This window comes from Canis lupus, chromosome 3, assembly GCF_011100685.1.
Source record: "Canis lupus familiaris isolate Mischka breed German Shepherd chromosome 3, alternate assembly UU_Cfam_GSD_1.0, whole genome shotgun sequence".
Classification (NCBI taxonomy): Eukaryota; Metazoa; Chordata; class Mammalia; order Carnivora; family Canidae; genus Canis; species Canis lupus.
The window spans coordinates 68,881,088-68,895,434 of NC_049224.1; the positions used below are offsets into that span (position 1 = coordinate 68,881,088).

The 14,347-nt window shown below is 46.7% G+C and overlaps 1 protein-coding gene across 1 annotated transcript in view; it reads left to right on the forward strand.

The window, feature by feature from the left end:
• The window catches only part of HS3ST1 (heparan sulfate-glucosamine 3-sulfotransferase 1), a 30,374-nt gene extending 16,464 nt beyond the window's left edge, over positions 1-13,910 (forward strand). The window contains exon 2 of the mRNA XM_038533377.1: positions 12,139-13,910. Within this exon, the coding sequence (XP_038389305.1) occupies positions 12,194-13,123 (930 nt within the window). The 5' untranslated portion in view covers positions 12,139-12,193 and the 3' untranslated portion in view covers positions 13,124-13,910. The remainder of the gene's footprint in view (positions 1-12,138) is intronic.
• The last annotated feature ends 437 nt before the right edge of the window (positions 13,911-14,347 follow it).

Sequence of the window (14,347 nt, forward strand, 5' to 3'; positions counted from 1 at the left end):
CCTGAGCCAAAAGCAGATGCTCAATCACTGAGCCACACAGGTGCCCCTAATTGGCCCTTTCAAGCAAAGAAGACTTTGCAGAGATGCATTTTATGTGCCCGGAATGATCTGTGCGAGCGATATTGACTGCCTGAGTAGGACCTTTCTCAGCGAGAATGTTGGAAGCCGGAGATCAGTGGCAATGATGACGTTTGGCGAGGGTTTTCTTATTAGCGCTTCATGTGTTAAGTTCCATTTAATCTTCATGACGATCTACAAGGTTGACTCTGTTACCAGCCCTACATTTCAGGTGACAGAACGAGGCCCACAGAGTCACATAACTTGCTCTTGATCTCCAAGGGGGAGAAAGGGATGAACCAGAATTCAAACCCACCCCCTTAACCACCAGCCTCCCCCATCTGAGCTCTTATAATTCATCATGATTCCCGAATGTCTTCCCCTAATGCCAGGTTGTTTCAAATACTTTGTCATAAGAAGTGAATAATATTTTAAAAGTACAAAATGCAAATCATTTTGCATCAACATTCAGAAAGAATAAGTGAGCGGGCTGGTGATGCTTTAACTTCACATGTAGTATGATAGTTAATCTGACGATACTGAAACAAGGTGACAAGAGATCCCGGAGAAGGTTGTGTCAAGTGTGAGGTCTAGGTGTGCTTCTGGGTAGATTACACAGCCCTTCAGGAGCGAGATAATTAGACAGGTCCTCCCTGGTCAAGTAAACCCTGTATAGAGAAAGTAAAGCTCCAGTCAGAGGCAGATAAGACACTCATTTTGTAGAACTTGGAGCTTCTGAATAAAGGAATATTCAACTTGATTGATGTTTTTCACGTTTGTCAAGTGAGGGATAGAAAGACATCATAGTCGCATGTGCATGTGTGTGTGCAGTAGAGGAAAAAAAAAAACAAAACCTGTGCTGTTGTTTTATTCAGGGCCATCACGTGAACAGCAGCTATTTAATTCAGGACGGGATGAAACACGGGTGATACAAAATCAAAACCAGCGATGGCAGCCCGCTTTAATTGTCCCTATGTGCCATTTCCCCTCAGCTCTTCACAGGCAAGGCACGCTTCTTCCTCACTGATCCGCTGGTGCGTTTCACGGTGCCTGTCAATGCCAAGTGCTCACTTCAGTGTCTGTTTTTAAATGATCGTGTTAAACCAAGAACAGGCATAACTCAAAAGGAAAGACAAAATCTTGGGCCAAACATGAGCAGCGGTTTCCAAGATTTTCCCTTCACTCTCCCCAACTTGGAGCGCGTAAGTGATGTCACTGAGAGTTAGGCTCAGGACCTGGCGCTTCCTTCCATGGCTCTTTTCCCTCCTGTCTTTCTAAATCCCTGAGCCCGAAGCATCTCCAGATGCCACACCTGCAGGCTGGTGCAGCTTTACACCTGCCACTGTGTCCCACAGACCGTACCTCCCAACCAGCCCCAGCGTAGGAGCAGACCCCAAGTCTCCTCCCAGATGCCAGGACATCCGTTGTCCTCTCCAAGGGATCATATAGGGGCTTCCCTGCTCTTCCTCCATCCATCTCAGTGTCACCTCCGGGCTGTCTCATAGCTGTGGCCAGATCTATGGTCACACTGACCATGGTGAGGACTCTCCTTCTGTGTGTGTCTTCTACTTTACAGGGTGCTCTGAGGACAACGGCTGGATCGTTTCTATATCCCCCATAACTGAGAACAATTTTAGAAACATTGTGGGTGCCTTGAAAAAACAATCACCTCTGGGCAGAGTCTGGACCTCAGGCATCATCAGTGTCTGCAGGCTTACCTGTCAGTCTTTTTTTCCCCACCTTCACCTTATGTGGCAACTAATACCTGTCTGTGATACTCATGAAAATCAGGAGTTTTCACATAAATATCCATAGCTGGATCTTGAAAACTTCAAAGATCAGGCGCTGGTCCTTGGTCTCCAACATCTGGGCAGTTGACAGAAGCTGGGTCCTTAAGGCAGATCCATGCTTGCTGCAGTCCCCACCAGCCAGCCAACTTTGTCCCCAGATATCACCTGTTACCCCAAGAAATACGCAGCAGTCCCAGGGAAACCTCTTGTCTTTGCTTTTCCCTGTTAAGGGCTGTGGATTATTTGGCCTGGGCAGCTGTAATGAATACCATTGACGACGTGGCTAAAACAACATACATCCCCCCCCCCCCCCCCGACCATCACCACCCGCCAAGCCCCCCCAGTTGTGGTGGTGTCTGGGAAGTCTGAGATCAAGATGCCCTCAGACTCCGCTCCTGCTGAGAGCTCTCTTCCTGGCTTGCAGGCAGTGTCCTCGCATGGCAGAGAGAACACCCTGGTCCCTCTTCTTATCCCATCACTAATCCCGTTGTGAGTCCTTCCCTTATGACCTCATCTAAACCTAGTTATCTCCTGGAATCCCTGCCTCCAAATACCATCCCATTGTGGATTAAGACTTCAACATATGAATTTTGAAGGAACACAGACACTCAGTCCATACAAACTGGCTTAAGAAATGAGGTAAATCCCCCCTCCACTTTGCGTCTAGGGGAAGAATTTCCTTTGTTTGCTCACATTTATTTCCAGCCCCAGATTATCCTAATGTCCTCTGCCCTAACACAAGAGATGCACAGATTTCCATGTGTCTCATGTCTGCTGGGGTGGGAAACAGGAGACCTGGATTTCCAAGTTGGTTTAGCCTCTGCACTCTTGACCTTGAGATTCCCATGCTCCTCCTACCTTACCCATCCTGCAGGGATAAGGACCAGACAAGATGATGGCACATGGCCCTTGGGCTTCTGATACCCTGTGTGTCTTTGCTGGCTATTTCTGGGGGACATGCTAGGGATTTGTGGCTGCTCATCACCTGTTGGGGGTGGGGGGCGGTGATGACTCTCTGGGCTCAGAAGCTCCCACAGTCACATGACCCCTGTTGGGGGTGGGGGTGAGCCCACCTGGAGCAGAGACTGAAGCTGCACACCCCCAGGTACGTCAAGGCAGTGGGCCTCCCTGCCTTCTGCCTACCAGCACGGCCCCTTTCCACTCAGCTGCGCCGAGTAATAAGAGAGGCCCCGTCCGCCCTCCTGTCACAGAGCTGCGCCATGTACTGCCTGTGCCAGCGTGTTTCTGCTTCTAATGAAGGATTTATTTAGGTCACTGCTGCCTTCTGTGCACAGCCAGGCAGATTAAACACGTTGAGCAGCTCCTCCTCCTCTTCTCTCGCTGGGGCCTCACCGCTGCACACACCTGGCCACTCCTCGCTCGTGCAGGTGCAGGGGGTGTTGAGGGAGGACCCACCGCATGGCCCCTTCCCAGACAGACAGCCAGGAACCTTTCTGCATGTCACTGTCCTCTCTTCCTTGAGCTCCTCTTTGGTTGAGTCACTGCAGTACTTTGGATCATGAACAAATGTGTTTGACTAATTATCATCCCCAGATCCCATTTATACCCCACAGCCTTTCTTTTTTTTTTTTTTTTTTTTTTAGGGACAAAAATAGCTACCATGATTTGAGGGCTTGCCATGGGCCAGGCAATATGGCAATATCTTCAGCATCCACATAGAGCGTTTTAGTTAATCCTTGCAATTAGTATATAGAGCCAGTGCATTGGATCTAAGGCTCCAAGTTTCAATGCTGTCTTGTGGATTTGAAATTATAGAGCTGTGGTTTGAACCAGCGTTTTTGGCTCTAAATCCTCTGTTAATTTCAGCATGTTCCCTCTAACCCCCTCTGCAGCTAATTCCACCTCTGTAGCCAGGCTAGTCCCTCTCTATTTTGTCTACCATGAATAGTTTCCAGTCCTGGAATTAAAAACAAACTGCCCCAACAATAGGAAGAAACAAAAACCAAAGGAACATTGGCCGTCCCCGGCCCAAGGCCATGGCGAATAGTATCTGAACCTGAATGGGCCCCGGGCATTTGGAACTCATGGGGTCCTTACCATTCTAAGGGCTTAGGGTGGCCAGGCCAGCTCCCCCAGGGAGCTTGTTAGAAATACAGACTCTTGGGCCTCTCTCCAGACCTCCTGGATCAGAATCTGCATTTTGAACTATATCTCCAGGGGACCGGTGTGCACGTCTGAGTTTGAAAAGCACTGTGCTAGGCAATTACAATGGGGCATCCCGAGCTCCTGGGAAGGACACTGTACTCACCCCCTACCAGCAACTATTCATTCAGGTCCTTTGGCCCTAATCTTTCATCTCCTTGGAGAAGAATCTTATGTGAACTGGCTTCAGACTTCCTATGGGACACGTTGCATTTTTCATCCTCATGGTTTTGTGGAGTTCTCAGAGGCTCAGAAACAAGACTGTGATAGAAATATTGTGGCCCCAAATCCCTGTCACGCCGTGCTGCCCTCCCTGGCTTGCCCAGATACCTTCTTCCTTCAGTTCTCCAGAGTTCTGTTCGTTATCCAGGTAGGCTTTTATAAATAGGGAGAACTCCCAGCACTGCTGTGGACACCAGGCAGCATAGTAAGGCTGGAGGAAACAGCGTTCGAAAAGTCCTCTTCGTTCTCAAGGGGAAAATGGACCAATTACACCTCCTTTCCCCAGACAGTCGATGTGACCCAGGGAAACTTATTTACATTATGTGGACTGACCTTGGGTCTTTTCTGCCCTGAACCCTTTCCACCCCATGTGAGGTAGGCCTCACAGCAATTACCATAAGTAAATCCAAACAAAAGCGGGTGTCAACATTTGTTGAAGAGTGTCATGTGCAGGCAATTTCAAGAAAATAAATATTTATGTAAGTCTTGAGATATCACTGTCCTTTCATAGACTGACAGGCACAAGCTGAATCTATTTCCTCCTTCTTGGTTTCCAAGCTGACCTGCCAAGGATGGAAATTTGACACCACCACGCTGTGCTCTTCAGTAGTTGTTTAAAGGTGAAAGTGAAGATGTTTTTGACTCCTAAAGTTGAACAAAAACACTTACTCCGTTGATTGCTCAGAAGTTTGGTTGGGTATGGAAACGGCAGTTCTGTTGTTCTTACTGAGGTTTCAGTACATTCCAGAAAATTAAATCACTCAGCACCCTTGGATGCTTGTTCTTGTCTGGCAGTATAATCTCTCTCATCCTTTCTACTCTTCTCATCTTCGTGGATAAGCTCTCCCCTCTGTCTGGAATGCATTTCCCCTGCTGCCCACAGGGAGATACCACCACTCAAAGGAAAAGAAGCACAGCAGGCTTTAGAGATGGCCCATGGAATGTTCATTCTCTCACTTCCTAGGTCTGTGACCTTGGGAAGGTCGTTGAACTTTAATAGCTTGATCGAATATCTGTCATGGGGAGAAAGGCAGGCCATTCACATTTGTTGAATGCCTGCTGTGTGCCAAGCCCTGTGCTATATATTTGGCAAGGGTAAATGTCCTTACCAACTTAATGCCAACTTAATGTTGATGGCCTCCATATGGAAGTAGGTTTTGCCCATTTTACAGAGGGGTATTTTGAGCCCTTCTCAAAAGGGCTGCCGTTCAGACAAGGAAGACACTTACCTGAGTTCAGAGAGCTATAAGGATACCATCCTGAATCTGCCCAATTGCAAAAGCTCTTTTTTTTTTTTCCCCACTACTGCACATTACCTTTTTGTTGCTTTAAAAAAGGAAGATAAAATGAGAATAACCACCTCCTAGTTTTGTTGCGAGTATTAGAATTCTGAGTTCATTTGTGTACTCATGCTCACTGCCTGGAACACCCTGAGCACCCAGTTAGTAATCTCTTCCTTTCCAACCCTTTCATTATATCCCTTATGGGACTTGTGGTTGAGCATTTTGAGCCTCCTTGCCATCCAAGAGGAGCTACTGGTCTGTGCCAGCTGTGCCACTAGTATTTGTTGAGGGGCTGGAAAGGTGTCCATAGACAGAGGGATTATAGGCAGCACTATTTCTGATGCATTAAATTTACCTCTCGTGGAATATTCTAGTTATTTCTCTTTATCCATGAATGTGTTGCAGTGGTGGGACTGAGGGAATATATTGTAGTTAATTACATTTGAAATCTAGGTCATGATGTGAATTATGTAATAAGAAGACTTAAGGAGAAAATTAAAATATTTTGAAGGGTTATTTCACTGCTTCCCCTCCTTTTTTAATTAAAATATTTTCTAGACTCTCAGGTGATCTTGTCCAGTCACCATTAGAAATCTTGAGACCCTCTTTCAACATCTGGTTTCTGCCTGACTCTCTCGGGATGAAGAACTAACTACCATCTGATACAGCCTTTTTCATAGACAAACTGTTCAGAATGTCCTTCTATTGAATTAAGAGCCTTTCTCAGTACCTTGGGCCATTTGCTTAACCTTCTGCTACATCAACGTGTTCATTCAGCAAATAGGATCGCTAGCACCCACTGTGCACAGAAATCATACCAGGCCCCAGGGGATGCAGCAGAGAGGAGTCAGGACACCATTTGGGAGGTTCTGATATTGGCATTGCAAACAAGCAAATATAGTTCTGGATAGTACATGAGGAATATAAAACAGGATGATGGGAAAGAATATGGTTAAAAGAGAGCGGGTGGGCCCGTGTTGTAGGGAAAGCCAGTGTTTGAAATAAAATCTGAATGACAAGAAAGAGCCAGGCCCAGAAAGCCTAAGCCTCAGGATGCTTAGAAGAGAGGGAGCAGCAAATAAATGCCGGAGCCCAGAGCTGGGAGGTGTTCAAAGGAACAGAAAGGTCAGTGGGGTGGGAGCTTGGCTTGAAGAAGCAGATTGAGGCCAGAGGGATAGGCAGCTCCCATCCTGGGGGATCCCTGGGCCTGGAAAGGAATTTGGATTTAATTTCGAGTGCAAGGGAACCTCCATCTGAAAAATCCTGTGGGCTGTCCCTGTGTCACCCATGCCTGGCATGCAGTGAACACCTGCGTGGTAGGGCCCAAGGAAGCCTAATGTTACTGATGGGGAAGACTTTTGCCTTTTTACATTTTTGCAAATCAGAGCTTGGCTTATCACTGCAGGACCAAGAAAACAGCATCTTTGATAAAGGGGAGTGAACGGAGAGGGGGCTAGATCTCTCTTTGGAACCTTTTAATCCATCTACAAAGGGAAGAGGAGGGTTTGTTTTGCTCATCCTTCCAAGAAACCCTGTCCCTCATCAAAAGATCGTTACCAGATATGAATGTTTGACAGGACCAGAGAAGCATATCGTCAGGCCCAGCAACTACATGTACCCTTACTCCAGGCATCACCAAGGAGTGAAAGGGGCAGCGACATCCCTGACTTTGTCTGCTCAGGTGGAGTTTCCTAGCTCAGCCTCTACCTTTCTGGACAAGGCCCTGAATGTCTCTGAGCCTCACTTTCTTGCAGGGAGATCAGTTCTGTTCAAGACTTGGCAGTGAGCATCACAGGGGCCCAGTGTGCGAAGTTGCCAGCCTAGTGTCTGCTCAGTAACAAGTGCTGCAGATGGGAGCTGCCATCATTGCTTTTGGCAAAGCAGGAGGCCTGGGCTCCAGGTACAGTTGAGCATTCTTTCATTGCCTGTGCCAGCTCAGGGCTTCAAACTTCCAGAAGGTTCCATTTGTTCAATATTACCTGGTTCGCTCCTGGAGAGAGGATGATCAGTTTCTCCTTATCCTGCCTACAATTTCAACTTGGCTTCCTCCTACTTTGTGAGTGGGGTGAAGGGATCTGACTATTCAGAGAGCACTTTCTCCACTTAAATTAAGAATTGCAACTCTGCTGAACTCTGTGTACCCCTGCGCTCCCATTTCAGCTGCAACCAGCCACATATGGCCTTGAGATGCGCTGTAGGAGTAAATGGATACGCACTGGATTCTGGGGACGTGGTGGAAAAAAAAAAAAAGCAAAACATCTTCTTAATTTCATATAGGGATTTATGTGTTGATGAGATACTGTTTTGGATGTTTGGGTTAAGATAAAAGTATTTCTTTTTCTTAATGTGACTCCTGGGTCATTTGAACACTTATAATAAAAGCTATAATAATCGATGCTTTGTCACAGGGCGAGAGATGGCTAAGTGTCAGAGACACTGAAATAAATGGTGGTTACTGCCACCTTTAGGAGGGGTGACTGTGGCCTTCATGAGCATCTCTTGATTGCCTAGAAATGCTGGGATTTTTCTGGGAATGTAGTAAAACTCCATGTTGTACTTTTATTTATATAACTCACCAGCTGCATGACTATTATGGGGCAAGGGCTGTGCTTGGTGTTACGGAGAGGAGAAAGTATTGGCAAAAATGGAAAGTTAATCTTATAACTCAGTTAAAATGTCAGATAGGTAGCATAAGTTCCATAAATTTTGATATTTGTCTGATAAATGAAAAAAGTGCCTATGTGGCTCACATTAATATTTCTATTGATGAATGCCTCTAGATACAGGTCACCTCAGTCCAGTCTCAAGGAAACCATTTGAGGTGGTGCACTTGTTACCATTATACAGGTAAGAAAACTGAAACCAAGAAGGGTCGAGTTGCTTTGACCAGAGGCAGGATTTCTGACCCCACAGCCTGGCAAATCCCTGTTGCCTTCCCTCCTGAATAGAACAAACAAATGAATCTGACCCTGTGCTATTCTGAAGTCCCTACCCTTTGTGTGAGCGGATTCCAGACTCGCTGGTCTGGGACTGTCATGGCTCGCTAGGTTTTTGAGGGCCTGCCTTCTTTAGGACCCCCAAAACATTGTCCTCATTTCCTGTGAAGGCCCCATGCTAGGGAAACAGCAGTAATGGCAGACAGATGAGGACAGAACTGGAATTTCAGAGCCACAGGGTTTAGGCCTAGATTTTCTATGTGACCTTAGGCAAGCTATCTCGGGCCTGGTGGCCACGGCTCTCATGTGCACTCGTGTCAGGATCCGTATGGCCATGGTGTCCTGGCTCACGGGCTCACCTGAGCCTGAGAGTCATCTCTTTCCTGAGAGTGTTAGTAAAAGGCCCAGAAATTTTGGCTGTGTCAAAAGTTCAAATTACCAGATTACCATGGGAGGAAGTTGGCTGGCAGTGACCACTGTGTGTGCATAATATGTATTTTATAGATAGATAGATATCTGTATATGTGTGTATATATACATATGCATGTTTTATATGTATATATATAAAACTTAGCTAAAGTTCCATACATATACATGCTATACATATGTATATATACGTATATTTATATATATATATAGCTCATACATATACATGCTTCTCTCTCTCTCTCTCTCTCTCTATATATATATATATATATATATATATGGTATGTGTGTATGAGACTTTAGCTAAGGTTTTTTTTTTTTTTTCTATATACCTCAAATAGTTTTGGAATGTAGAAGGCTTTAGACATAAGTAAATACATCTTTAGAAAGTATTAAAGAGAAGTGAGGAGCATTTAAACTACTAATTGCCTGTGTGGTTTTTTTGGTGTTGTTTTTTGTAAAAAAGTATATATATATTTAGGTTCTTTTCTGCTGTCTGTTGATAATTCCCCTTTAGGGGGAAAAAAAAAAAAGCTCAGATGTGCGCTATACCAAGCAGGATGCCTCATAATAGAGAAGCATGAATAGTTAGAGCAGCTGAATTTCAGATCTGGCCTCTGACTGTGTCATAGGTATTGAAGGATTGGGATCTGTGATTGCTTCTTGAGTCTGGAATCAGAGCTATGAGATGGGATCAGCAATAGCCATCACTAAGAGTAGTGTGATCCAGGGGTACCTGGGTGGCTCAGTCAGTTAAGCATCCAACTCTTGATTTCATCTCAGGTCATGATCTCAGGGTCATGAGATCGAGCCTCCACTTAGTATGGAGCCTGCTTAAGATTCTTTCTCCCTCTCCCTCTGCCTCCCTCACCTCTGTCACTCTCCTCCTTTCTAAAAAGAAGGAAGAAGAAGAAGAAGAAGAAGAAGAAGAAGAAGAAGAAGAAGAAGAAGAAGAAGAAGAAGAAAACAACGATGTAGTATAAAGTAGTCATTCTCTCCTGCACTTCACCCACCTTACTCCTTGCACATGTGCACACACCCATACAGGAGCATACACACATGCACAAACATACACAAGCATGCATTTGCGCAGGTGTACGTACACACCCCAAATATGTAAAAGGAATCACAGTGGCATCCATTTGCCTTTATAGGTCGAACCCACACTGAGAAAGAAATGAAATTTTACTAAAACATACTAAAGCATTCAAGTGAGTAAGGAAGAGTTCTATGAAATTGAGCTTGTTCAATCAGTAGAAAACTTTGGACCACAGCTGATCGGTCATCCATCCTTAAACATTTTTTCTCTTTTTCTATGTATTTTTCCTAAATAGTTATATTAGCTGCTTGTGCAAGTCGCTTTTCCAGTATTCTGTAATTCTCTAAAAAATTCCAGTTTTTAGTTGCCTTTTTGGGTTAATACATTTTAATATACATTTTTTCAAAGCAGCTAATACAGTTGATATCTGAGGGAGGTAGAGCAATTGGTTTGATTATAAAAAATGGAAAACCACAAAAATTTATTTATGCATTCTGGACAAGTTTAAACTAATATAGTGAATTTTAAACCTTGCATAAAGAAGACAATGGGCGCTCTTGATGGAGAACATTTTTGCTGGCTCTATCAAGCCCCCTGTTCCCAAGGCAGCCTGTCACTAACTCTTCCCTAACTGTGCTCGGACAGAGATGACTTATAAGTACTTTCAATGTCCTCTTTCCAGGAGACGGTCAAACACTTCTTGATGATTGTAGTTGTTAATCAGTTCCCTGAAATGTGGGCGTGACTCCTCTGTCTTTGGGAACCCCCTGCCATCTGGCCCAGCAGTGGCTGTGTCCTTGTGGGACTTTGATGACTAAATGTTATAAATTTCAGGTTGGTAAAGAAGAGAAGATATAAAGGAGGCAGTTTGTGGAAAGAGCTCTGCATTCAGAGTTTTGGATTTGGGTATGAATTCTGAAGTGGACTAAATCTGTGTGTCCATAGGCAAGACTTCTATCCATAGCTGTCCTGCTTCCTACCTTGCTCTATAGGGTCACAGCGCCAATCAGCTGAGCAGACTTCATGAGTGGTGCAGCTTTGCACATGGGAAAGCCACCTCACCTGTTTGTCCTTCTAGGCTCACTTCAAACATTTACTCTACCATGAAGCCACCCCAAGTTGTTTTAGGCAAAATGAGGGAATGTGTGCCCTCATACTACCCCACCTAAAGTATAATCACAGCAGATATAGCACAGATGCCTACAGTCAGGTTATATCAAAGAACCTTTGCCACAATTATTCTGCAATACCGACCACCCCCAAACTCAGTGGCTTACAGCCACAAAGGAGCCAGGATGGCTGTGTTGCACACCGTGGCTTGTGTGGTGCTCTGCCATACGTGTCTCTCCTCTTCCTATGGAGCCAGGGCACATCTTGCTCACAGTCAAGGTAGAAGTGCAAGAGGGCAAATGCAAACACGCAAAGCTTCTTGAGGCCTAGGCTGGGGACTGGCACGTTGTCATTCCCACTCCCAGGCCTTTGGCCAAACCCAAATCAAATTGCTGGGGAGCACACTCCCCCCACAGTGCAGCCGAAACGAGAATTGGATGCACGGAGGAGTAAAGAATGGGGACTAATCATTACAGAATGATCAGTCCTGTTAGATCAGGAGCCCCTGGTGGGAGGTGGGCAGGAACAATGTCTGCTTCCCCATCACCAGCTCCTCTGCCTGGGGCTGGCAGGTAGTAGATATTTCCGTGATGTTTGCTGAGGTCCAAAAGACCTCTCCGACCCTTTCCTTTACAGCAGAGGTTGGCAAACTGACCGGCAGGGCCAATCTGCCCGGTTTTTTGTTTTGTGCAGAGAGCTGGATAGATATAATCGTTGGGGAAAAAAATAAAAAATCCAAAGAAAATAGTATTTGATGTTGCATGAAAATGATATGAAATTCCGAGTGCAGCATCCATAAATATTAAGTTTTAGTGGAACACAACCACCCCCATTCCTCTGTGCACTGGGGCCACCTGAGCAAAACGGCACATCCCAGGAGTTGCCATAGAGAGCTCTGCAAAGCCCGAAACCTTTCCTGAGCGGCCCTGGGCCCTGTACAGAGTGACAAAGCGAGGGAGCCCCAGGGAGGGGACTGCCCCCCCTGCCCTCCCTGCCCTCCCTGCCCTCCCTGCCCTCCCTGCCCGGGACTCCGGGACTCCGGGGTTGTCGGCTCCACCAGGCCCGCTGTGGGGTGTACCGGGGGCTAACATCTCTCCCCCTTTGTTTCCTAGTAACCGGCGGCCCGCGCCCCCCATGTGTCCCTGAGCGGGAGGCAGCGAAGCCACCATGGTGTCCCGCACGGCCGCGCTGCTCCTGGGCGCCGTGCTGCTGGCCGCCCAGCTCCCGCTGGTGCCTTCGCGCCCCGCGGCGCCGGGGGCCGAGCCGGGCAGAGCCGCCACCCTCCAGGGCGAGGGCCGGGACGGCGCGGCCCCCAACGGCTCGGCCCAGCAGCTGCCGCAGACCATCATCATCGGGGTGCGCAAGGGCGGCACGCGCGCGCTGCTGGAGATGCTCAGCCTGCACCCCGACGTGGCCGCCGCCGAGAACGAGGTCCACTTCTTCGACTGGGAGGAGCACTACAGCCAGGGCCTGGGCTGGTACCTGGGCCAGATGCCCTTCTCGTCCCCGCACCAGCTCACGGTGGAGAAGACCCCCGCGTACTTCACGTCGCCCAAAGTGCCTGAGCGCGTCCACAGCATGAACCCGGGCATCCGGCTGCTGCTCATCCTGCGGGACCCGTCCGAGCGCGTGCTGTCCGACTACACCCAAGTGTTCTACAACCACGTGCAGAAGCGCAAGCCCTACCCGTCCATCGAGGAGTTCCTGGTGCGCGACGGCCGGCTCAACGTGGGCTACAAGGCGCTCAACCGCAGCCTCTACCACGTGCACCTGCAGAACTGGCTGCGCTTCTTCCCGCTGCGCCGCATCCACATCGTCGACGGCGACCGCCTCATCAGGGACCCTTTCCCCGAGATCCAGAAGGTCGAGAGGTTCCTGAAGCTGTCACCGCAGATCAACGCCTCGAACTTCTACTTCAACAAAACCAAGGGCTTTTACTGCCTGCGGGACGGCGGCCGGGACCGCTGCTTGCACGAGTCCAAAGGCCGGGCGCACCCCCAAGTCGACCCCAAACTCCTCAATAAACTGCACGAATATTTTCACGAGCCAAATAGGAAATTCTTCGAGCTTGTGGGCAGGACATTTGACTGGCACTGATTTGCAATAAGCTAGGCTCGGAACCTTTCCTATTGTAAGTTCTGGTGTACATCTAGGGGAGAAAAACAACAACAACAACAACAAAGAATTTTAAAAGGGCATTTAAGCTATAATTTATTTGTAAAATCCATAAATTACTTCTGTACAGTATTAGATTCACAATTGCCATATATACTAGTTATATTTTTCTACTTGGTAAATCGAGGGCATTTTGTATTGTTTTTCATGGTTGTTAACATTGTGTAATATGTCTCTCTATGAAGGAACTAAAATATTTCACTTCAAAAAAAAAAAAAAAAAAAAGTCCTGGAGACCCTGTCTTTTTTGAATATAATTAACTGGCCCCTGACTCAAAATAGCCATCTGTGTTGTACTCATTGCAGAATCTATATTCTCTTGTTACTTTAAAAAGAAATGTTTTTTTTTCTCCATGGCTATTATGCTTCTCTCTCGCCCTCTCCTTTCTTCATTGTTCATTTTAATTTTTAATGTTTCTCTGTGGTCATCAGATTTATTTTTTACTCGCATTGTGAGATTTGTCTTCACCGAGATCCCCTATTATTGTAGAGGTGGCAGGTTCACCCATTCCCGACTTCAGCGGGTCCCTGAGCATGGATTTTTTTAACCCCCTCAGAGTGGACCGAGCAATATTAAGACTGGAGAAATAGTCAATACCAACAAGAAGCTCCCTTGTCACACATCTTTGCCTCAAAGCGTGCTTGCGTACATTTCCGATCTCAGCAATGGGCAAAATCTAAAATAAAGGGGATTGAAGCACTGGCCTTCAGAATGGTCTTGGGGCTGTGTACTTTGCCCCAGGTGGCAGCGGTCTCTGGAAACCCACTTTGAAAAGAGAAATTGCAAACTGGGTGTGTCCCCATCTTGCAGGTTCTGTGGAAAGCCGACTCATGGTGTAGACTTTTGCTTAGGTTGGGAGTTTGTTCATCTATTTCCTGAAAGATCGATATCCATTTATAGACACATATTCCATATGCACTGAGACATAAATATGTGTGTGTTTTAAAATCAACTCTGAATTTGTAGTCCGGAAATGGAAAGGAAATTTAAACTCCCAAGGGTCAAAACTGCAAAGAGAAAAGCACAAAGTGGAGGTAGCGCCTAAGGAAGCCCTTGTACCTGCACTGGGGGGAGAGAGGCCTGATTTCAGTTTCATTTCTGCACCTGAACAGCTGACCACTTTGTTGGAGGTGGGCCCGCAAGCCC